The 23,744-nt window shown below is 36.8% G+C and overlaps 1 protein-coding gene across 1 annotated transcript in view; it reads left to right on the top strand.

Annotated features, from left to right (window-relative positions):
• gtf2e2 (general transcription factor IIE, polypeptide 2, beta) overlaps positions 1-18,305 on the top strand; it is a 31,098-nt gene extending 12,793 nt beyond the window's left edge. Inside the window, exons 3-8 of the mRNA XM_067441712.1 lie at positions 2,634-2,725; positions 13,361-13,468; positions 17,037-17,219; positions 17,466-17,559; positions 17,675-17,790; positions 17,914-18,305. Coding sequence (XP_067297813.1) covers positions 2,634-2,725; positions 13,361-13,468; positions 17,037-17,219; positions 17,466-17,559; positions 17,675-17,790; positions 17,914-18,033 — 713 coding nt within the window. The 3' untranslated portion in view covers positions 18,034-18,305. The remainder of the gene's footprint in view (positions 1-2,633; positions 2,726-13,360; positions 13,469-17,036; positions 17,220-17,465; positions 17,560-17,674; positions 17,791-17,913) is intronic.
• The last annotated feature ends 5,439 nt before the right edge of the window (positions 18,306-23,744 follow it).

Below are 23,744 nucleotides of genomic sequence, written 5' to 3'. Positions count from 1 at the left end.
ACCTGTCTCGGGCGCAATAATTCTGATCCTTCATGTATTTATACTCTTGTGTAATCGACACCCCATCCTAAATAAACCCGTCTCTTCCGGGATACCCTGACATTTTTGAATATTCCGATCTAATATGATTTCTGACCGGTAAGGTTGCCAGAATAATAATCATACACGGTGTGTTAATAGGCCAGAGGAGAACTGGCACCCCGACTGAGTCTGGTTTCTCCCAAGGTTTATTTTTCTCCATCATGCCCTGATGAAGTTTTGGTTCCTTGCCACTGTCATCTTTGGCTTGGCTTGCTCAGTTGGGGACACTAAAATTATGATTAAAGTTATTCAACTAATTATACAAATAAAATTTATGAATTAGGTTTTATTTAATTCTATAAACTATAGTACTAATATGCCAACATTGTCGCTATGATAAATTAAAATAAGCTGATAACATCACTGTTTTCTCCAGTACGACTGTACAGCCAAATCTAATTTTGTTGCAATATTATCCTGTTTGACACTGTGAAGCTGCTTTGACACAATCGTGATTGTAAAAGCGCTATATGAATAAAGTTGATTGATTGATTGATTTACATGATAAAGGTAATCTCAAAGTTAAGATATACCTTTTGTTAATCATTTAAACAGGTCTTATATCTTAACTTTAAGATTACTTTTATCATGTAAACTACATATATTATGCAGGTTATGCATGTGGGACAGTAGGGGAACACCGCGGCAGAATATATCCAAGCATGTGACAGACAGTGGTTGAGAACACCTTAAAAAGGTGGCACAATGGATGATTCTTTATTCGCAGTACACACGCTACGGTTCAGCTACACATAACAAACGACGCATACTGCTCCCACAATGGATGCGTACTGCTCCCGCTCTGCATGCGCACAGCTTTTGCGTTGCTTACACACTGCTTGTTCATCCACTATCCAGTGTGAAGGCTGTGCAAGGCACCACGTATTTGAGACTAGCGGATTTAAGACTATTTTTCACTCAAACCACTTCCCGCTGCTGCTTCTGATTTGTTTTAGTGAGAAAAGCTGCCTTACTACTCTATAAATCATTTTTCTTTGTAATAATATCATATTTGTGAAACCTATTTTGCAAATTACCCTTCGTGATCTGGAAAACATCAGGTTTCTATTTTATGTTTTTTTGCAGCGTTGAGCATTATAGCCAATCACAAACAAATCTGTTGGTGTCTTGAATGCAGTGGCCAATCAGAGTTGTTTATGTTAGCACTGAACAAAAACTCCGGAGTGGATTGTGAGTTCTTGATCGCAGATCCTCGCATTATAATAAACAGTTATGCAAATATGAGATTCATTGTGCAGTCAGCTTCATGTTGAACTACGATGAGTGATATTTTTTTTTTGTGATTATATAAAGGGAGAGCTCTTTCCATGCTTTCTGCTATGTCAAATCCCACATACAGCATGCTTGCTTTGCTTTTCTGGTAAAATTAAGTTATACAAGGTTGTGCAGGGACATCTATTTAATCAATTTAATAGGAAATCTATTTAACTGTATTTTTTTAAGAGCATCTTCTTACCCTGGAGTTGGCTCACCCGCTGCCTATGATCAGATCATTCATATTTAATGCATTATTACACAAAACGGTACTTGTAACATGGTTATATTTATAAATCAATAATTGACTATCACTTGGAGACCAACTATTTTTAATGGCGAGTACACTCAAAGCCTTTAATGCACCTTAATATGCTGAAGACGTACATATTTGTATTGCTATTTGGTATGTTTTTTTTATTTTTATTTTATTATTGTGTTCTTGCCTTGGTGGAACTGAGCTTTTGCTGTTAAGTGAATAAGCATAATAAAAAGGTGTTTTGCTTGTGTTTAGTTGTAGGATGGACTATCTTGTGTTGTTTTAATATAGAACTTGTGCAATTTTAGGTATAATAAATGCAGGATGTTATTGTTTCAGTAAATCAGATCATAAAAAATGTGCCCCCATATGAAAAGGAAATGCCATGTATGCCCCCCCCCCCTTCCTTATGTTCGGACGACATTACGACTATAAGAACACCTAAATAACTGTAATATTCCAAATAGCTTTACTATTATTTTTATCAGTGCAGCTTTGTTATTGTCATTATACTGTTATATGCAGCCTTCCTAAATCACACTATTACTATATACAGTTTTATAATTGAATGGCCCCCTTTTAAAACGGGTGTTGGCATGGTGAATTGTAGGCTGTTCTGCATCATGCAGATGAAATCTGTTTTTGTTCTGAGTTTTTATTTTGTATTAGAGAGTGTTGTCAAACTGACTACATCAAAGGAATGAATTAAGGCATCTAACCAGATTGCTTTTTCCCTTTGCACTTCACTTTATCTTTTTTTTTGCTGTCTTTCCCTCTGCCTTTTTCATCACTTTGGTGTGTATCTTTAGTAAGAAAGTATCTGCTGACAGCAGAGAGAATTTTAAATGGTGTGGAATATAACAGCCAGAAACTAACTTTGTGTTTGAACACAATGCAAGTTATTATGTATTGTCGTTTGAGACGATAGTAGTTTCGCATTAATGACCTAGTAGTGGATGCACTTACTCATTATGGTCTCATCTCTTCTTATCCTCCTTGTCCTCCTTTCATCTTTCAGATCCCAGCAATGGCTCCTTCAATCTCAAAGCACTTTCTGGGAGTTCAGGATACAGGTTTGGAGTTTTGGCCCGAATTGTCAACTACATGAAGGTAATACAAACATATGCACATTTTCTTACATTTCCACAGTCTAATGGTCCATTAAACAAACTAACATTTGCTGTAGTGTCTTTCATTTGTCATTTTTTTGCTTCTCTATGATCGATTTTCCATCTTATATTAGTGCACACCACAGACTGATCTTTAATTTTGTGAAAAGGCTTCTTTTAACTCAGAAGGAGATTTGTTTAATTCAGAATACATAAAGAATGGCACACGGGGAATGAAATGTTCCTGAGTTGAGCAATCCACACTGTCATTAAACTAGGGCTGTCAATAGATTATAATTTTTAATCACGATTTCATTGCAACCTTTTGTGTGATTTTAATAATAATGTACTTCATTTATATAGTGCCTTTTCCCAGCTCAAGGACGCTTCACAATAACAATATGGAACAACAGATTAATTGCACACTTATCGTGAAATTAAGCATATGCCATTTGTCATCATTTGCTATATCCAGCAAAGTAAACTGACACTGAAGGGGGATTCTCACAAAACTGTATTTTCTGTAAGCTGTTTTCAAGGTAAATTTAGGTATCTTTCCAAACAAACGACACTTGACCCCCGTCCCAAATGGCACCCTAAACCCTTGCAGTCTTCCTACGAGTCCGCGGGTTTGTGACGCAATGGCGCTTTGACTGCCGGAAAGAAATCTGCTGTGGAGATCGATTCAGTGCGGGATCTGCAAAAGTGTGCAGCGAGGGCGTTTTTTGACCACAAAGGGAGAGCTTGCAAGCACCCTTCTGAAACCTAAAATTACAAACGGGACACCCTACGGTCTCAGATTTAGCTTGTGGTGCATCCCAATTTGCATACTATCCGTCCTTTATAGTATTAGAATTAGTTTGTCCCAAATTGTAGTATGTTGAAATAAATATTCCAAAGATCAGGGTATCCGCGGGGTCTTGAAAAGTATTAAAAGGTGATAAATCAATTTTGGGAAAATTAAGACCCTTATAAAGTGTTAAAAAGTCTTATCACAGCTTTATAAAGTCTTAAATTTTGAAAGTATTTTGTTCAAGCTTTGTCAAAAGAGTTTGACTCCAAAAAGTATTTATGAATATATTTATTTTCATCCCCATAAGTATTAAAAAACAACGGGGCGCTCAGTCTGAGATCGGCTCGGAGCGCGCGCAGCAGGGGTGGAAATTTGCACCGCCACCAGCCAAATGCGGCTGATTTAGAGTTGTGGCGGGTAAACTCGCTTCACCTACCGAGCTGTTTCACCTCTTTGTAAACTTTGTTCAATGCATGCGAGTGCTGCCGTATGTGCGCATATGACCAATCGTTTTCTCCGTCATCACTCGCGTGAAGACGCGCTGTGAGACTCGTGGAGTGAGTGGATCTGACACTGTGCATCATCCGAGAGCGCGCACTCGTCTCACAGCGCGCAAATATTGAGTTCTCTTTCAAGTCTTGCGCTTAAGAGGACCAACTCACACAAGAAGTATGTCAACATGTCCATCTTGATGAGTATCCAAGCAGACATCGTCTGAATATGCCTTAAGCAGGGCTGGACTGGGGCTAAAATTCGGCTCTGGCATACCCAGCACATCCGGCCCATGAGTTCCCCGTGAATGTTTTTGCTGGGGTTGGGGCCTTAAATTGGAGTATATAAATAAAACTAGGACAAGGACAAATAATGATAGATATTATCGAATTTGCTGCAAATGCAGATAAACTTAATATTGCTTTTTGTCACCAGGAAATGCCCTTTGCAGTAAAGCACTGATGATTTTGAGCTAGGATGCAGTAAAGTAAATTTACTACTTTTAAATGCTGTCATCATTTACTCACTCGTGTCCTTCCAAACCTGTATGACTTCTGTGAAACACAAAATAAGAGGTTTTGAAGAATGTTGGCAACCAAGCCATTTTGGTTAGGCTCCCATTTGAATATTGTATGAATAAAAAAACAACTCAAATTATTTTATTTTATGCTACACAGAAATAAATTCATTTAGGTTTGGAATGACCTTAGGGTGGGTAAATGTCACATTTTTGGGTTAATCTGTCAACACTGTTAGACCAGATAAACAAAATATTAGAAACATTACTTTTAAATTAAAAAGGCATTGCAGAAGTCGACAAAACATTTGAGAATCCTCAACACTTTGAATTAATTGTAAACTTTTAATCAACCACATAATGTGGAATAGAATAGAAAGTGTATACCAATCAGACATGACAAGATGAGGAGCAACAACAAGATCCTGTGTTGAAGAACCATTTCAGTCTCTACAAACAAGAAGAAATCACTTATTCTTTTATATTCAAACGTCTCTTATATGCATATACTGTATGTGTCTATGGTAGTTTAACAAACATTCAAGAAACTGATCAACTTTACCTTTGGTAGCCAATGTGAACAAATAATCAAATTCTCCCAAACTTTAGCTGTCACCTCCTGTAGTTTATATGAACAAGCCTCAGTCTGCTTTTTAAAGGCTAGGAGCTCTTTGAATACTATGTCAAAATACAGAAGAACAAACAAAACTGAGCCAGCTCATATTGAATTTCATCCCACATTTTGTGTAAACTTGTTTTTGAGATTCTAATAAGCCTCCAAATGGGCTCCAAGCTATGAGTAGAAAAGCAGTTTGCATTGCAGCGTCACACTCAAAAAATGACTTAAATTAAAAATTATATAATATGTGGTAAGTGGTTGGCTGGTTGCACACAACTATATTGAGCTTTTTTTTTTTTTTTTTTACAAATAACAATTTAGTTATATGAAAAAAATAAAAATAAAGTAAAGCACAATTTCTTTGAGTAAATACATTTGAATTTGTCACTGTTACATAATATTTATATGTGCCGTTTACTTAATGATGTTATGTATGTAATGTAGGTTATTATGTAAGGTGAACACTGTTATCAATTTAATTTGCCTTTAAAACTTTTAAATAACAACAAGCATATTTTTAAAATTAAAATGCAAAAATAACTTATTGGACAAACTAAAAATATTTAATTGAGGGCAGGAATTACATCCAATGAATTTGTACATAAGTGCCCTCAGCCTAAACACAGACACCACTCTTCTGCATAATGGCAACCAAATTACAGAAACTCCTCAATTTCCAACATAACTGAACATTAAACACTAACATAAACTAATACCATCTTTCCCTTTACTGAAAAACACATAAAATAACACTTTAATCCGTTCATTTTCTCTCCTAGCGCAGTCCCTTGCAAAGCATGCTGGGAACTACAGATCCAGTTAGTTATGTCAACACAAATATTTCATGTAGTTTTAACGCAAATTAATTAAGTAAACTTCAGTTTTAAATATATTAGGCTGATTGAACACAAAACATACCTAATTTCGCTAAATTAAATTAATTAAGTAAAGTAAAAATGTGTCTTATCTATGAAGGGCCTGAATCAGGAAGAGTCATGAATCTTTCAGGGCAATTCCATGCAAAGGTCATCTTTACGGTGAAAAAAAAAAGTTGGTGACACACAAACAGATTTGTTCTTAAAATGTTTACTTGGATCTATACTTTATTGTATGCAACCATTCTCATTGAATTGTTTAGGTATTTGTTGGTTTATTACACCATAAATAAGGTGTGTACCAATGCAAGAAGAGTTTTTAAAATATCAGTTTTTTAGTGTTATCAAGAAAAGGAAATATATAGACTCAATGTTTCAGCAAAAGTTTATTATTTGGCAATTTCCTGATTAACAAGGGGATGATTAAGCACTGTGTTCAATTAGCATGCTTTAACAGTAAAGTTCTATGAATTTATAAGCCTCTTAAATTAATGTGTCGTGAGTTCCAGGGCCATGTAACATCCATAACGTTTTAGAGGATAAGTTTACGCTACATATACAGTGTTGTTAAAAAAGTGTCCAGCATTTCTGTGCAATGTTAACTTATATAAATGTATCATGTGATGAACATTTCATGCTCTTTTATTACTTGGAAACATTTTAATTTTGCGTTATGGATGTGACGTTACATATAAAGAAAATTCTAAAATCAAACCCACATGTGATTTAAATAAATGTGTTTTCCTGTCGCTGGCGGCATGGCAGTGATAAACATACTTATCCTCTGTGTTTCAGTGAATTGTAACAAAGCCTTAGGTTATTAGGCTATAAGTACAATCATAAGTAAATGTTAACAAAACAAATGGTCACTCTCTTTATGATGTGATAAATAAATTTGATTAAATTCAATGTATGTGTATATATTACATTATATATATATATATATATATATATATATATATATATATATATATATATATATATATATATATATATATATATATATTAGGACTGGGTATTGTTAGGAATTTCACACTTCGATTCGATTTCGATTCTTGAGGCTTCGATTCGATATTGATTTATTAACTTCGATATTGATTGATTAATTTGTAAATACACAAGTAATTAAGTACCGGAGTATATTTTTTAATAATGTGTGCAGTATTATCAATGTGTAAGAACAAATTGACCCCAGCATTTTTCCAAGCAGAATAAATTGTACAATATTTTACATGTGTTGAATACAAACCACACCTGTTACAAACAGGTGCTTTATTAACACCTCTAAAGTGCATGTAACTGTAAGTAGAAAGTATTTTTCTTTCTTCCTATACATTCAAGTTATGAAAGAAATGTAAACAGAAGCACAAAATGTGCATATTCATAAAACAAAGTGGATTGATATTATAACATTACAACATTACACAGATTCGAAAGCAATTAACTGTATAGTGAAGTGAAGCTGTTGTCTGTCCACTTAAGCCATTTAAATGTATTGAGAGCGGTGGTTTGTTTTACAACTATTGAGAGCGCCGTGATCTACATGACTGCACGCGTTGCCACGATATGAAAGCATGTCGCCAACACGGCCAGTGTTGATTGGCGCAATAACACTGAACAACTGAGCAGCTGATCCAAAATGAGCCCAAACGTCGGCTTTTAACGTTAATCTTGGAACATACTTTGCAAGAACAAAGAAATTTGTTTGTTTTCTCGAGGTGGCAAGAACAAGAACAAAGTTCGTTCTGGCAGAAGTACATTCATACTTCACGAGAAAAGAAGGTGCCGATTCTCCGCATTAACCACACCCACTTTAAATGTCTGACCAATCACGCAATAGTTCTCGGACAACCGCAAGAAAAAAGTTCTGCTCAGGCAATGTGTAGAGAACAAGCTGCGAGAACTCCCAAACAAGGGCTGAGAACAACATGACGTCATTTTGTTCTCGCAGCCCTGGGAGCGAGAACTTCTTTCTCTGTTTTTGCGGAGTATGTTGCAGCCTTTAGTGGTGCAGGCTTGAACGGAGTGCAGCTGCTGTTTTGGTAAAGCACGTCTTGTGTACAGCGCTGAACGCTCTCACTAGAGTGTTGCCCACAGCGCCGCCACTGGCCGGTGGGCTAAATCGATTCATAGGATTTGATGAATCGATATTGAATTGAGAAACAAATAATTGCAATGCATTGATGAATCGATATTTTTACCCAGCCCTAATATATATAATATATATTAGTCATTTTATTGTCATGATATTTACATGTTGATTAAGACCCATCTTACCTGAGACAATGAAAGAATAGGCTATTTCAACTAAATCAGGTCAGGCTACTTCATATGAGTCATTGATATAACTAGATTACTATTAAATTAACATTTAAAGTAATTTTATGTGTCAACAAATGTGCCATGATGGTTTGTTCGTTGATTTTCCAAACAGATTCTGTGTGTATTTCAGACTCGTCACATCCATAACAGGGTTTTGTCACATCCATAACGTTGTTTTTTCTCATGATACACTTCATAAATTTTATTTACATTTTATACATTGATATTTTTATTTTCAAATAAGACCCCTTCATCATGTGGATAGCAATATTTATACATTAGACTTAAAAGTTCACAGACTTTAAAGAAAATCGAACAGTACACTGAAAACACTGTCATTTCCTGTCACATCCATAACGCACAGCTATATTCCTTTTTTGAGGGGTCTTAAATATAATTTAGAAAATAATATTTTTGCTGTCAATTCCCCAGATAGGGTGCTCTGTGAATATGCATTGCCAATATAAATATTGTAAGAAATAGATTTTTACTGAGACATTTCAGCTGTCATTATGAGTTCAAATGTCACATCCATAACGCTGGAATTGCCCTTCAACTTTTAGTATGCAGACTTTTTTATTTACACCGGTTAAAGGTGAGGAGGGAGTGAGGGACGGTGAACTGCTTTAGGAGGAGTTGTAGTTGCGGTTGTGTTTGTTGATCCACAAGTGCTTTAGTTTTGGATCGTTCATGTACCGAACAAACAGCAACTCTTTTTCTCTTCGCTCCTTCTCCTTGATTATTTTCTTCTCCTTCTTTTTCTGGGCCTTCTTCTCTGCCCAGGTGAACAGAGAAAATGGCACTTTTCTTTTTCTCTTTGTCTGGTTCATATTGTTCTGGGTCTCGTTCTTGGGACCGTCAGGAGAGGCTTCGCAGAAGAGCTTCCTCATGAACTCTGCGATCTGAGGGTCATCATCCGAAGGGCCTTCTATGGCCTCGGAGTCTCCCATTTCACTGGGGTCATAGTCCTCTTCCTCGAATGCCCGGACCACTTCCATTGACCATGCTTCCTCCTGCACCTCGTCCTCGTCCACCTCCAACCAAGCAAGCATTCTCTGCCTGATTTCGGCCTCCGGCGTTTGGGGACGTTCAGACTTGCGTAAGTCACTGGCCCGGAAGGTCTTCCCCGTGTACTCCACATACTCGCTCTCCTCATCCTCTATGTCGATCAGCATGAGTTCTGGAGGGGGCTCAAACTGGGAAGAAGGGAACGGCTGAGGCTTCCGGCTAGGAGGACGTCCCAGAGCAACAGCTTCATCGGGTACAGGAGTGGGGCTCGGAGGAAGTCTTTTGGGACGACTCACTTGGGATGAAGAGATGGAAAAGTGTTCATCAGGTTCTGGATCTGGATTCTGAGGACGCTCAGGTTTTGTCACTGGCGGCAGGGGTTTGAGGTGAGCGGCTGGTAGAGCGAGGTGTCCGGAGACACTTGGGAGCATTGGCAGTTCTCCTTCTATTGGCTTTAGGAAGGAACATCGGATGGTAGAAGGCAGAGGTTTGACCTCCACAAGAAGCGGTGTTGGTTCTTTGACCTTTGGCTGCTTCCGTTTTCTCTTCTTCCTTTTCTTTTCTTCTTCTTCTCTAAGCTCACTTCCTCCCTCCATCAACTTTTCCAGACTGTGCATCTCTCGTTTTTTCTGCTGTGCACGTTCTCTCTTCTTTATCTTTTCGGGTGTTATTTCAGCCTCATCTTCATGACGGCCTCCCTTATTGACCTTCCCCTCTCTTTCCTCCTCTCTCTCTCCAAGCGGGTACTTCTCAGGCACCTTGCGGCGTCTCTTCCTGCACTTCTTGTCATTGGCAGTGTAGTCAAAGGACTCGCACTGCTCTGGAAGTTTCTCTGCCGCAGGTTCTGACTGCTGTGCTCGTGTCTCGCTTCTTAGCAAGAAGTGAGCAAAACGCTCAAAAAGTCGAGATACACTGCAAAACAGCGCCATAATAGACACTGAATGCTGCGAGTGGCTTCAGTATATGTCGTGGATATCTGCAGAAAGTGTCGAAAGTCTTTCGATCGCTTCGCTCCTCAAACACCGACGGCGAACGAGAGTCAGATTTGCAGCTTCGTGCTGAACGGAATCTCCACTATGATGTCACAACAGTGAGCTCACTGATGATGTCACAACAGGGAGCTCAGCCACACTGAGGAAAGTTCTAGCATTGCTGTTGTTCGTTTAATGTGTATTTTCTCATTGAAATAGCTTACTATTATTATTATTTTCATTTAAAGTAAAGTTTTAGTTTATATTTATGGTTGAATCCATTTCTTTACATGGATACAATATAAATTGGCAGCAGGACATTAAGTTCAAGTTCAAGTTGTATTTATTTGTCACATACACAATTATATAGGCATATATAACCAGCAGTGAAATGTGAGTCAGGTCCGTTCCATGGACAGTGCAATTATAAAAAAATAAAATTAAATACAACACAGCTCAAAATATACATAAATATAGAAATAAAATAAATAAAAAATACATTTAAACAATAAAACTATAAGAATCATATAAAAATGATGTATATTGTAGAATTAAATATAGAATGGAAATAATTAGCATGAGAGTAAACTACAGTCCTAAATAATAAGATACCCTGGGATGTAGAAGAGGCTATGTGCATTATACTGTACTCTTCAATATTAAGATACACAGGCATGAACAAAAGGTTGTGCAAGTGCAAACAGGTGACACTGTCAGAAAGTGAGGTAGTGAAAGATGGAGATCTTACTGACTAAGTGGAGACATAAAAATGTTAAGGGGCTGGTTTTGAGTTAAGGAGCCTGATGGCCTGGGGGAAGAAGCTCTTCCTGAGTCTCTCGGTTTTTGCCATCAGACTACGAAAGCGCTTACCAGATGGTAGTAAAGTGAAAAGATGGTTACTGGGGTGGATGGAAACTTTGATAATTTTAACAGCTCTGCTTTTGCAGTGTTTGAGGTAAATGTCCTGTAGAGAGGAGAGAGAGCAGACCCTGAGATGCACTCAGCTAAGCACACAAGTGAACTGTATAGTGTGCACAGTCGAGAAAGACGAGCATATCCCTGCATCAGCCTTTACTGCTGCCTGAGTGATGTCCTTGTATTTAGTTTGACATTAAACAACGCTCTTGATTGAATAGCTTTTGTAAATTTAATAAGGATTAATCTTATATTTAAACAGTTAAATATGCAGTTATTTTACATTTGATTACTTAATTCAATTTCTGTACCTTTCTGCAGGCCAGTAGGCATGTGCATTATTATTTAATGTACACATAAGTGAGGTCGAGTTAAACATTTTAGTTTGAATTTGATTTTTCGAAAACCGAAAAATCAAATTCAAACTAAAATGTTTAATTTGGCTTTGGTTTCTTCTTTTTTGATTTCGGCCAAGAATTTTGATTTCGGTGCATCCCATTCTGACAATGTTCTGCTCGGTATGTTGTCAACACGCTTCAAAGATGCCAGAACGAATAGTTTCATTGTTGGGACTAAAAACCATAAAACTGGAAGCCATTGTAGAGCTTGTAGTATTAATTTTCTAATGCAGTTACACATTGTCAGTTAAAAACAAAAAAGTGGCTGGTAAAAACATTGAGTGGTAGACTTTGAAAAAAGTTAATTTCCATCCCTGGCGAGCGTTGTCTACGGGTGACGTCATGTATTTTGCGGAATGCGCAGTTAGGTGATGTGTCGCCCTCCATACGTTGTAAAACAGATATGCAATATAAATGATACAAAATTGGCCTACGATAGAGATTTTAAATCTACATTCGACTGTTTCTTAAAGGTTTGTTGCCGATTAGAACTTGAAATGCGATGAGGCCTTAAAATATTTTGAGAAGGTCTTTAAAAAGTCTTAAAAAGGTATTGAAATTAACTTCAGGATTCCTGCATATACCCTGAAAGATACTTGGATGGTCTACTATTTCTGGTTAGAATTCGAAGTGCGGATCCATGCACTCTCTGATGGCTAATATTGTCCACAATCCATCGATGAGGATTCGATTAGAACTACAAACAGATAAAAAGTGTAAAACTACAAACATAGTGGATGTGCGAGTCCAACAGAGAGGAGAGAGGTTTAGATAAAGGGGTTTGAGTGAATTATTATCAGTATCCAACCTAATGAAAAGATGTGTTGTCCACATTATATTTTATCTGTAACAGCATTGAATATTTTGTAATTATTCATATGGCCATAAACACATCATCATATTCAAGTTGCAAACACATGAGGGGAGACTCCAAAAGGACAGGACACCAAATTACCATATGGTACAAGGTGTCCATAATTCATACATTTATGCACACCAAACCACCCATTAAAAAAACATCATAGTTTTTAGTATGATATGTACATTGCAACAGCACTTTTCAGAAACAATCACAGAATATGAAACAGCCCATTGTAGATGCTCAGTGTGATAAACTCCCAAGATCATCTAACTGCGTGGTTACATTAATGACGCTATTTCATGTGATTCAGTAATTTATTGGCGTTAAATGATGTTAACACATTACAGATTTTGAATTAATTGCATGTGTTTGCATTAAGTGTCAATATCCCTGCATTAAACACATGCTTCCCTCCATCAAATGCCATGGGAAATGTCTTCCAAACTCAGTGCATCTATTGCCAGTCATGGATTCGTACCAATGTTGTGATCTATAATGAAGGTTTCTTCTGATCGTTTGTGAAGGTTTTCATGCTGTGTGCTTAAAAAACAGGAAAAGGGCCTGAAACAGAATTTTCCCTTGCTCTTCTAACAACAGACTCTGACGTTAATAAACATTGTGTGAAATTTCACACTAATATGACTAATAGACATTGTCAGGATAATTTTACAGTTTCATATTATCGTAAGCAGTGTTTTTTTGTGTCAGGCTTGGCAGTTCCCCACAGTGAAATGATGTACTCTCTAACATGACAGTAATTAAAGGCTGTCAGGCTGTAATCCACTGATGTAGATGTAGCTGTGACACATTTAAACTCGTTTTTTTTTTTTTATCTCTTTGTCTTTCTCCCTCTTTGTTTCACAGACAAGACACCAGAGAGGGGATACTCATCATTTGACTCTAGAGGAAATTCTGGATGAGACAAAGCTGCTGGACATTGGCATGAAGCAGAAACAGTGGCTTATGAGCGAGGTGTGTGTGTGTGTTCATGAGAGCAAGACATTCGCTCTTATTCACTAATAATGGTTTCGATTATTCGTATTTTTGCGCACAGGAGAACTTCTCACAAACATAAAAACGTGTGTACGCTCACAGTTGTTCTTACCTTCAGTTTGTGTAGTATTGCAAATGAGAGGCCCTAAAGCCCAAGGTTACTAATTTTCATAAAATACAAGTTTTCGCACAGCCTTTCATCACGCTCAGGAAACATAAAATACTATTATGCACTCTTGTCTTAGACTTTTCCATAATTTTGAGTAGGGCTGTGTTAAAGGGGTCGTGAGATATATTTTTTATGTTTTTTCCTGAGGTGCAGGTACTTATGATAGTACAATTTTTACATCATAAAATGAGTTTAGAAAGTAAAGCCCATTGGCTTGAACGCTCTCTGTTTGAAGGTCTGCTGGAGACTTCAGTGCATCTTTACATCTTTTAAATATGCATTACACGAAGAACCCTCTCGAATACTTTTACTATGTTTTCACTATTACAGCTGTTGGTATTACCGAATCCTGAAAAGTGTTCATTTATAGCATTATATTTGGATCTTTTCCCATTACATGAACATTTGCAGCAATGAGCATTGAGCAGATGATAGATGCAGTGATCTCAGTGCAACTTGATTTCTGTCTCACAAAATGCTTTCACCACAACTAACAGCAAACATGATGTAAATACAGTAAGCTTTATACGTTATAACGGAAGTTTTGGCGAGTGTCCAGATAAAGTCGTTCTGTGTGATTGACAGCTTCGGATATTATAAAGAGATCGTACTTTGATCGCTTTCTGTATATTATTTAATCACAATTTAAATAACATTCATGCTGCTAAGAGAAAAAATGTGAAGTTGAACGTTTAGTCACTGGCTGCATAAACAGTATTAAAGGTCCCATGGCATGGATTTTTTTTTATTATTTTATAATGTTTCCTGAGGTGTACTTCTATTGTTAGTATGTTTTTTTGGGTGTAATTTAGAAATAAAAATCATTTTTTCTATGCTGATATTATCCCTCTGGCATGAATGCTCTGTTTCAAGGGGCATGTCTGCTGTGAGATGTCAGTGAAAACACCCACTGTTGTGATTGGCTGACATCTTTGCATTTGAAATTAGATTATGTGGCAGAGGGGGCGTCGTTTAGTGAGGCCCGAGCAGTAGCTGCAGCACTTTAGTAGTGGGAAGTTCAGATCATTTTACTGACTCGGATCTTTGAGTCTCGTTCAGCAAAATGAACTAATCTTTTTTTCGAGTCATTTCGTTCATTTCACCAAAATGACATGTTAAATAGCCCAACACATCTAGTACTTATGAAAATGTTGATTACATTTAAAAACTAAATAAAAATAAACTATAGGGTACTGCAACCAAAGCCAAATTATAAGAAACCAAAAAAAATTTAATTAATTGATTAGTTGTTGGTCAGGCTATTGCAGTCTAACTCTGTTAGTTCACCTCACCTCCTGATCCAAAACATTCTTTCTTTTGCAACTTCATATTTATCACGTTTGTTCTCCGCCTCTCGTGTCTTCGAACTCCTCGAGATGTTAGTTGTCGACTTGTCTGTGTCTGACTCTGATCAGATCTGGGGGCTAGGCCACCCGGACCGTGCGTGACACAGGTCCGGAAACAAAAATTATTAGTTCTTACGAGTCTTTCGGGTTTGAGTCTTTCGTTATTCCTGTTAGTCCCATAGAGTCTATGCTGTCAATAATGGAAACAGAAAGGATTAGTTCTTTTGAGTCTCGGGTTTGAGTCTTTCGGTGATGTAAAAGTAGGCGTTGTTGTCTTGCTCCTGAGGCAGTAGTATGAAAAATATTGTACCCTGTGATGTCACATGCCACCTCAGATTCAAACCAAGTATTTTTACAGCTTGGTTGTATAAATGCTTTTTTTATTATGTCATGACCCCTTTAAAAATCGATTCTCATGTTGATGAACATATCGATTTTTAAACCCCAAGAATCTGTGCTGTGCAGTTGATGAATGAACCAAACTTTGTAGCGTGCCTCCCAACCAATATTTGGAAACTGAACTGATCTTCCTCTTTAAAACTAGTTGCAGCATTAAATAAACATGAATGAACATCAGAAGGTATGTTGAAAAAGATATAGAACAACTTACTTAAAGGGGTACTTCAGCGCTGGGTAGATGAATCTGTATTTAAACTGGGTCATCAATGTAGTATAAATGTGAAATTATTTTTGAATTTGGTGCCTTCTAGACTGAGAAAAGGCAGAAAATGTATTTTTGGAAAGACTACAATTCCCAGAATGCTTCGCTGCCCTGTGAGGCCATTCCCAAAGCCACCAACTTGATTACTGTGACTGAGTTGGAGAAGACACTACAATTAAAAACTGAACATGTCTGTTCAATATAATGAGTGAGTCACCGCGCGAGTGTCACAGCACTGAGCACTAACTGCAGGAGTCAGATAAATGAGCTGATGAGCTCTGGTGATGAGAGCTGAGGTAATCGCAACTACACTCACGGCATTAATTCACAACGCGAGTTCAGTCTGGCAAGTTTCAGTTCATGCCTTTGCAAGCTTAACTTTCATAGAAATTAATGTGAGAAGTTAAAAGACTTACATTGCTCACCATAGTTCTGTTTAAATGAGTGCCTGTAGCTACGAGCTGAGCTCTGAGTGTGATCTCCCATCCCCCATGCGTGGGTTCAAAACATGCGGAAATGGCTCCCTCTGCTGGCTGTAGTCTTTAGCCTTTGGCCAAACATTCCTCCTATGATGCAAATATTGTCAATTTGCATCATAGGAGGAATTTTTCCAGAAATAAAATGCATAAATCTCTTGTCTCAGGGGGATATGAGGGGGGGAAAGCAGAATCATTTGAAAATACTTCAGGGTTTCTACTGATACAAAGCCATATGCTAATCGCCGAAGTAACCCTTTAAATGTATCCTCCTGTCTCATGTAATCGCTCAATCAGTGTTTCAAATGCAAAAACATCAATAAAACAGCTTATAAACAATGCCACGTATATATTACGTTTACCTAAGAAATGCAATTCAATGTCCATAAACTCATGAGTCAGCTAGAAAAAAACCTCAGAATTAATTTTGAGAGCAACCATTTAAATGTTTATATATTAAAAAAATAATAATAAACACCTCACACTCATTAAAAAAAAGTTGTCAGTCTGTCTGATGCAAAAAAGAAAAGAAAAAAAAAGTTGGTTTTCTGTCTGTTTTGTTTTATTTATTTTTTGCTTTATTTTATTTTATAGTGTTGTCTTGATGCATTTTCCCTGAAGGAGCAGCTGGACCTGCTCTGATTGCAGAATTTGCAAAAAATATGCTTTGTATTTGGTGGCACTTTAATTGCTTGGGTGGTTTGAAAATATCTTATTTGACTTGCATACGGTTTAGGGGACATTTTTATCATGTATTATTTTGTATTATTCTTACTTTATTATTTTCAATTCCAAATGAATGCATTACAAATTGTTTAACCGCAGAATACCATGATCTACAGAGCCATGTACACAGAATATTCATTTTCAAAATCTAACTTCTCCCTCCCTTCAGGCATTATCAAGTAATCCTAAGATTGATGTACGGGAAGGGAAATATGCATTTAAACCCAAGTATCATCTGAAGGATAAGAAAGCTCTGCTAAGACTACTGGACAAACACGATCAGCTGGGACTAGGAGGAGTGTTACTGGATGACGTCGAAGAGGGCCTACCCAACGCAGCCAAGGCTATTAAAGTAACACGCTAATGTCACTCATTGGAAAACATAGGTGGATCATTTTATAGACTCTACATTTAAACCATCAGGAGCACTGTATCAGGACATCATTTAACAGACAAACTGATGTGTTTTTTTTAAGACTTTCAAATATTGCTTTTGTTTTATTACTTAGCCAACATTGTGTATTTAATATGTATTTCTCATTTAGAAAGCTGATAAGCTTTTTTAAGATTTGAAATAATTTTGTTTTGTTTTGTTCAGGCACTTGGGGATCAGATTATATTTGTGACCAGGCCAGATAAGAAGAAGATTCTATTCTACAATGACAAACACTGTCAGTTTGTTGTTGATGAAGGTGTGTGATAATCATCATCATTTAAGCATGGTTTTATATTGACCTGATCCAGCATCATTTCTGGTGATGTGGATAGAGCTTCTCTATTGTGATGTAAGTTTCATTCATTCCTTAGAGTTCCAAAAGCTGTGGCGCAGTGTTCCTGTTGATTCCATAGATGAGGAAAAGATTGAAGAATATCTGAAGAAACAGGGCATATCGTCCATGCAGGAGACAGGACCAAAGAAAATAGTGCGTTCTGTCTCACACATACAGATACATATTTACACACTCTAGATTGGCTGGTTCAGGCATGTTTGTGTGAGAGTGAACGGTTCACACGAGGTTGACGTGATTTGTGATTGGCTGTTACAGACGCCCATTCAGAAGAGGAAGAAACCTGGAACACAGAGAAAGAGACGGTTTAAGACTCATAATGATCATCTGAATGGAGTACTGGAGGACTACTCTGAGGGAGTTCCCACTAAGAAGTGACATACACACACACACAAGGCTGAAAAGACAAGACTGATATCTGTGTGATGTTTGTATATCTGAGCTAACGTCTTATTGCCAAAACCATAAAGACATGCAGACACACACACACACACACACACACCTTAGAACTGTACTGAGTGACACGAATGTGAACGGACTGTAAATATTTTCTTTTCACCATTGTTTTACTTTTTACTAGTGCTTTAAACAGACTATTAAGCTCTTCTTTTTTTTAGATTTAATGATTAAACAAGAGCAATCAAACCACATATTGTTTTCTTTCAATTTTATTCATCATATTTAAAAATTCCATTCCATTATATGCACATAAAGTGTATGCGTGTGTGTATATGTGCGTGCTTATGCTTCACACACACACTCACATTTTATATAAGGGTCATTTTATATAAGGGTTTTATAATTCAGCCGAGGAGGCAAAGGGACCTTTAATAAAAAAAATGATGTGACCTTAAAAAGTATAAAGTAGCCAAACAACACAACAGCGACAACCGCCGCTCTTGTGCCTTCTCTGATCCCATTGACTTAAAACCAAAACAGACCCCCCTAAACAGCATGAATAGGCCAAAGTCACGTGAGAGAAGTCATGATTGGATATGATTAGTTTTTGTGAAATATATCCCACCTTTTCGTGCGCCGCTCGTTCACAAGTTGGTCCTGAAATTCACGACAATTCAAAGAAATTCCACACAGTCACAACAGAAAGTATTGTGTTGAATCTTACATACATTCGCTGTTAGGAAGGTTACTTTGGAAATGAAATTGCTTACTGTTATAAGTTACTCATTATAAATGTGGTTTGGATTACTTTATTTGGATTACTTTATCATTGCAAAGCAATTTCCTTTTAATGTGATTAGTAACTAATTGAATTACACTTTTTACCTCAGTAATACAACTAAATACAATTACATACATTTTGTCATTTAAATTATTGCAGCTTTAAAGCTACACTGTGTGATATTTTCCCCCATCTAGTGGTGAAATGGTATATGACCATCCAGTGTATAATAGTTTCTGTTCCTCTTAATTTCGATTTCGTTTCAACTCCTACGGTGGCCGATTTAGTCATGGCTTCCAGTTCGACCTCTTCGGTGAGTGTTGCAAGTGATGAGGTTACTTTTGAAAACTATTATAATTTGCAGTTATTTAATTTGCCAAATGATCTATGATCAAATTAATATATGTAAAATGAATAATAGTTTTACGTTTTCGTTATTTTTTTACCATTTCATTGCTAACATCAGCTATCAGGTTCCAGACGAATGCAAGCTATTCTTAGTAAAGGAACTTTTTTTATCAGTGCTATCATTATTCTTTATATTATATGACATCACTAGCGTAAGGCAAACAAATTATAATGCAATTCAAATATTAATCTCATGTTATCCGTCATAGAACACGGATTTATGTTATAAGGTAAACAATACTTTTTCATCATTGACGCGAGGAAAACTATCCTAGACGTCGTTCTAGTGTTATGCTCAGCACACCATGATATAATTAGCCAAGCAACAATAAAAGGCTGAATTAATATTACCTGTCGAGAAGAAAGCAGGAAACGTCGGCGTTCTTTTAAAATCGTTGCTCCTCATGAGATCTTTCCATCTTGGAAAGGCCACTCCAATATTTACTTTTGTCTTGTTGATTTGCCCGTTGCGTTGCCGTCTTAATTCTTTTTTCCGCTTCCTTGGCGACTCTGATACATATCCAGCAATGCTACTAGGTCCCCGACCCGGGTCGAATTCGGTAATCAATTCCGGGACGTGGTTGCTTTCACACAGAAGGCGACCCGGCAATGTTCCGGGAATATTGCGGGTCCGAAGTGCATTTAGAAAGGGGCTTAAGAGTGATCCTCCATCATCATATAGCAGCCTCAAGCAATCCTCCTCTTCACATTCGACACGGTGCCATCGAGTGTAAAAACGCGAAAAGCGAAGCTTGAATTTACGGGTATGTCCCTCTTTGGCAAATGTACTTTCAAGATGGAGGGGTAACATGGCGACCGCCATCCGAACCCCTAACACTTATGCATTTTCAATGGTATATTATAATATTACGAGAATGCATTATTACTTGAAAGAAGTAAATATACATTAATGAGCACATATATTTTTGAAAGAACTAAGTGATTTTAGCTAAGAATAAACTAAAAAAGTTACACAGTGTAGCTTTAAGTGATCGTTTCTTCAGAAAATGTGGACTAAACCTCTCAACTCATATAGAGTACAATCTCTTTATGAACTTGAAGCTTTAAAGTGTCAGTTGCGTAGCAATCTATGGAGGGATACCTCAATTTCATCAAAAAGATCTTCATTTGTGTTCCGAAAATGAATGAAAGTCTTACGGGTTTGGAACAACATGAGGGTGAGTAATTAATGACAGAATTTTAATTTTTGAGGTAACTAACATTTCAATGTCAACGAGACAACAAGTGTGTGTGGTTCATCTAAAGATGAATCGCATATAGCTTTGATCAACCCAGCAAATTAGACCGTTATAGACCACTGTTATAAAAAATTAAGGACTTTCAAGAACTTTACACAACTTTTTCTAGCAAAAAAAAAATTCCACTCAAAAGTTTGAATATTATCCAATTAAAATGTTATTTTTTTGTGATGACCAAAAATACTTTTTGTTCTTCCTTCAAAGATTGTCTGAATTTGTAAAAATTAAAGTTTGCCGATGTAGGACAACTAACTCCTGAAATACAAACATGTATTTAAAAATAAAAAATGCATGAAATGACCACTATGATCAGTAGATGGCTTCAGTGGAGCACTTATTGGCTTATTAGCCATTTCCATTTTCAAATATGCAGTGTTTTTCACACGTTTTGCTTTTGAATTTGAGTTTTTACAGATTTTCAAATCACTATTAAAACTTTTTTTTTTTTAATCTGTTTTTTCCCCACTTTTTTCCTTTTTTTTACTTTTTAGGAAAGGTCACAAGTTTTCTGAAAAAGAAAAATGTTTCTTCAAAGTTAATATTTACAAGGTTGTCTATTAGATATTGCACAGACACAAGCTGTTTCCATCACCTCTTTTATGTTCATTTTGAATTATCGCATCAGGAACAAGTGATAGAAATGCCAAATTTTGGAGAGAAAAAATATCTTAATTTGCAAAAAGTTTTTACACTCACTATAGATGGTTTTTGATCTTGTGTGAAAAAGAGTTTATGCTGATAATGGGATATGGAAATGCATCTGCCGAATAAATTCGGACATAGAGAACATCAAACCCACGTGACTAAACAAATGTTTCTGCTGATGGTTTTAATGTTGGTTACTAGTTTACCAATACCACCATCATTCGCAGAGCAACTTAAAGAAAATGCACCTAATTTGCATTTGTTTTGTTTGTTCTTTTTTACTAAACTTTGAAAAGCTTTGCTTCATGTTTGATAGAAACCCAACTATAGACTAGTAAACTTTTAATGCTCTACCATGACTCTTTAAAGCTACACTGTGTAACTTTTTAGTTTATTCTTAGCTAAAAACACTTAGTTCTTTCAAAAATATTTGCTCATTAATGTATATTTACTTCTTTCAAGTAATAAAGTATTCTTGTAAGTTTATAATATGCCATTGAAAATACATACGGGTGAGGGGTTCGAATGCTGGTCGCCATGTTGCCCCTCCATCTTGAAAGTACATTAGCCAAAGAGGGACATACCCACCCTACATACAGACAGCAGCTGCTGGCACATCACGTGCAAATCACACACACACAGAATAATTAAGTAGCAGAAATGTTGTCAACACTGTTCTGTAATTTATCAATTAAATAGCTTAGAAACTGAAACTTTCTGGCATATATTTCTTAGTAGTAACTAAAACCCACAGCTTCACTATTATTAGTAGAGAGACACTGCCATTAATTCACACGCAATCACTTGCTAATGCATTCTTATACAATCATTACTGTGCTACATTATCTCTATTTGAATTATGATGAGCAGAAACCTGTGAGAAATATAATGACCCAAAGACAAAAGAACTGATAAAAATAAGCTGTTATGTAGGAGAAATAGCCTTGTGGGCAGCGTGGTGTCATATGCCATAGCTGTGGACAAGGCAACCCTCCTTCAAGTCTCAGCTCGAGCTTTAGGCTTATTTGTTCTTGACTCGACTTTAATCACATAAATGTCAACTTAAAAAATCTTTAGCCGTTCTAAGGTATAGAAGCCGCCATACCCTATACCCAATTGACCCCCCTGGGTCCAATACTGCACCTTATTTGAGCAATAATTTAGACAGGAAGGGCTTTCTGACTGGCATCGTTTTTTTTTTTTTTTTTGCTCATATGTGCCATTGTGTATGGCACATATGAGCAAATATGTGCCATACACCCCATAATGGTGGGGTTATCAAAGATTTATCATACCATATACAGCAGGTAAAATAAGTATTGAACATGTAATTTTTCTCAGTAAATATATTTCTAAATGTGCTATTGACATAGCTTGACAAGCCAGACCCACATCAAGATGTTTGGTCTGGAAACTCACCATAGACGGGGCTCAATCCGAGGGGCGGGATAAACGGTTGTCTTTCAAACTCCCTCTGCACGCGATAGGATAGCGCTACACCAACCAGAGCAATGAAAGTGAAGCAGAGCTAGTTGATAGATTAAACATTCGCCATATCCGGTCGGCTAAACTCCGAACACATCTTCCCTTTTTAAGAATGACTTCAGTGCTGCTCTTTGTTCTTTTCTCAGAGAAAAGCTTAACTCCAAGTCTTCCAGAATCGCGGTCAAAGCTGACTCGAAAGACTGCCGCCGTTCGCCAGTTTCTGTGTTTACTAGAAGCACCCAAACGCAACTCGGCCATCGTCATTATGGCCCCGCCCACTGACTCTATACAAGATGTGATTGGCCCGTCCAGAGTGAGGGGATTACAGCTCAGAAGGGTATTGAGAGTTCCTAGACGACACTTGGGTGGCGTCTAGGGTGCGTCTCGATTTCTAGGCTACTATTGACATGAAATTTTCACCAGGAACCTGTTCTTCGTACGCGGCTAACTCAGTTAGCTGGATTTGATTGTTGACGATTTGGCTTGATCTCGGATTGTTTGGTTCTTCGAAGCTCATCCAGGACTTGCTGTCATTGCAACAGGTCCGTTAGCTTAAACCTCCTCGGGAGCAGGCTTATTCCATATAAACAGGATTAGATTGCATCTTGAGGTGATACTTCAAATCTGTCCCAGCCACTGCTACTTTATTACAAGAGTTCATTACGAACCTGGGGCAATAATAATTTAAAATAATAATAAATATAAAAGTTTATTTGAAAATAATATTTTAATGTTGTGTAAAATGTGTGTATAATACTATAGACACAGTCACTTGATTGAGAGATTTATTTGTGAATTGTGATGGAATGATTACTTTATAGATGTATTGGAGGTTTACACACATTGTGCAATTAATCTTTTTTTTTTTTTTATTGCCAGAAAAATACAGCAAAGAAAATATAGGCTAGTTATTAATACACATACAAAAAAAAGAACAATGAAACATTTTTTTTTTTTAAATGTAACTTCATTTACTTTATTATTTAAGCAGTATGCTTCACAAATACACCAAACTTTGCACAAGTTTCACAATAAACTTTTATGAGTAGCTGTTTCACCTGTTATAATATCCCTAATATGTTTATTAGTACAACTGTGTTTCAGAATGTCAG

The sequence above is a fragment of the Pseudorasbora parva genome, chromosome 4, assembly GCF_024679245.1.
Source record: "Pseudorasbora parva isolate DD20220531a chromosome 4, ASM2467924v1, whole genome shotgun sequence".
NCBI lineage: Eukaryota > Metazoa > Chordata > Actinopteri > Cypriniformes > Gobionidae > Pseudorasbora > Pseudorasbora parva.
Note: the sequence above shows the minus strand (reverse complement) of the source record. Positions and strands in the feature narration are given on the sequence as shown.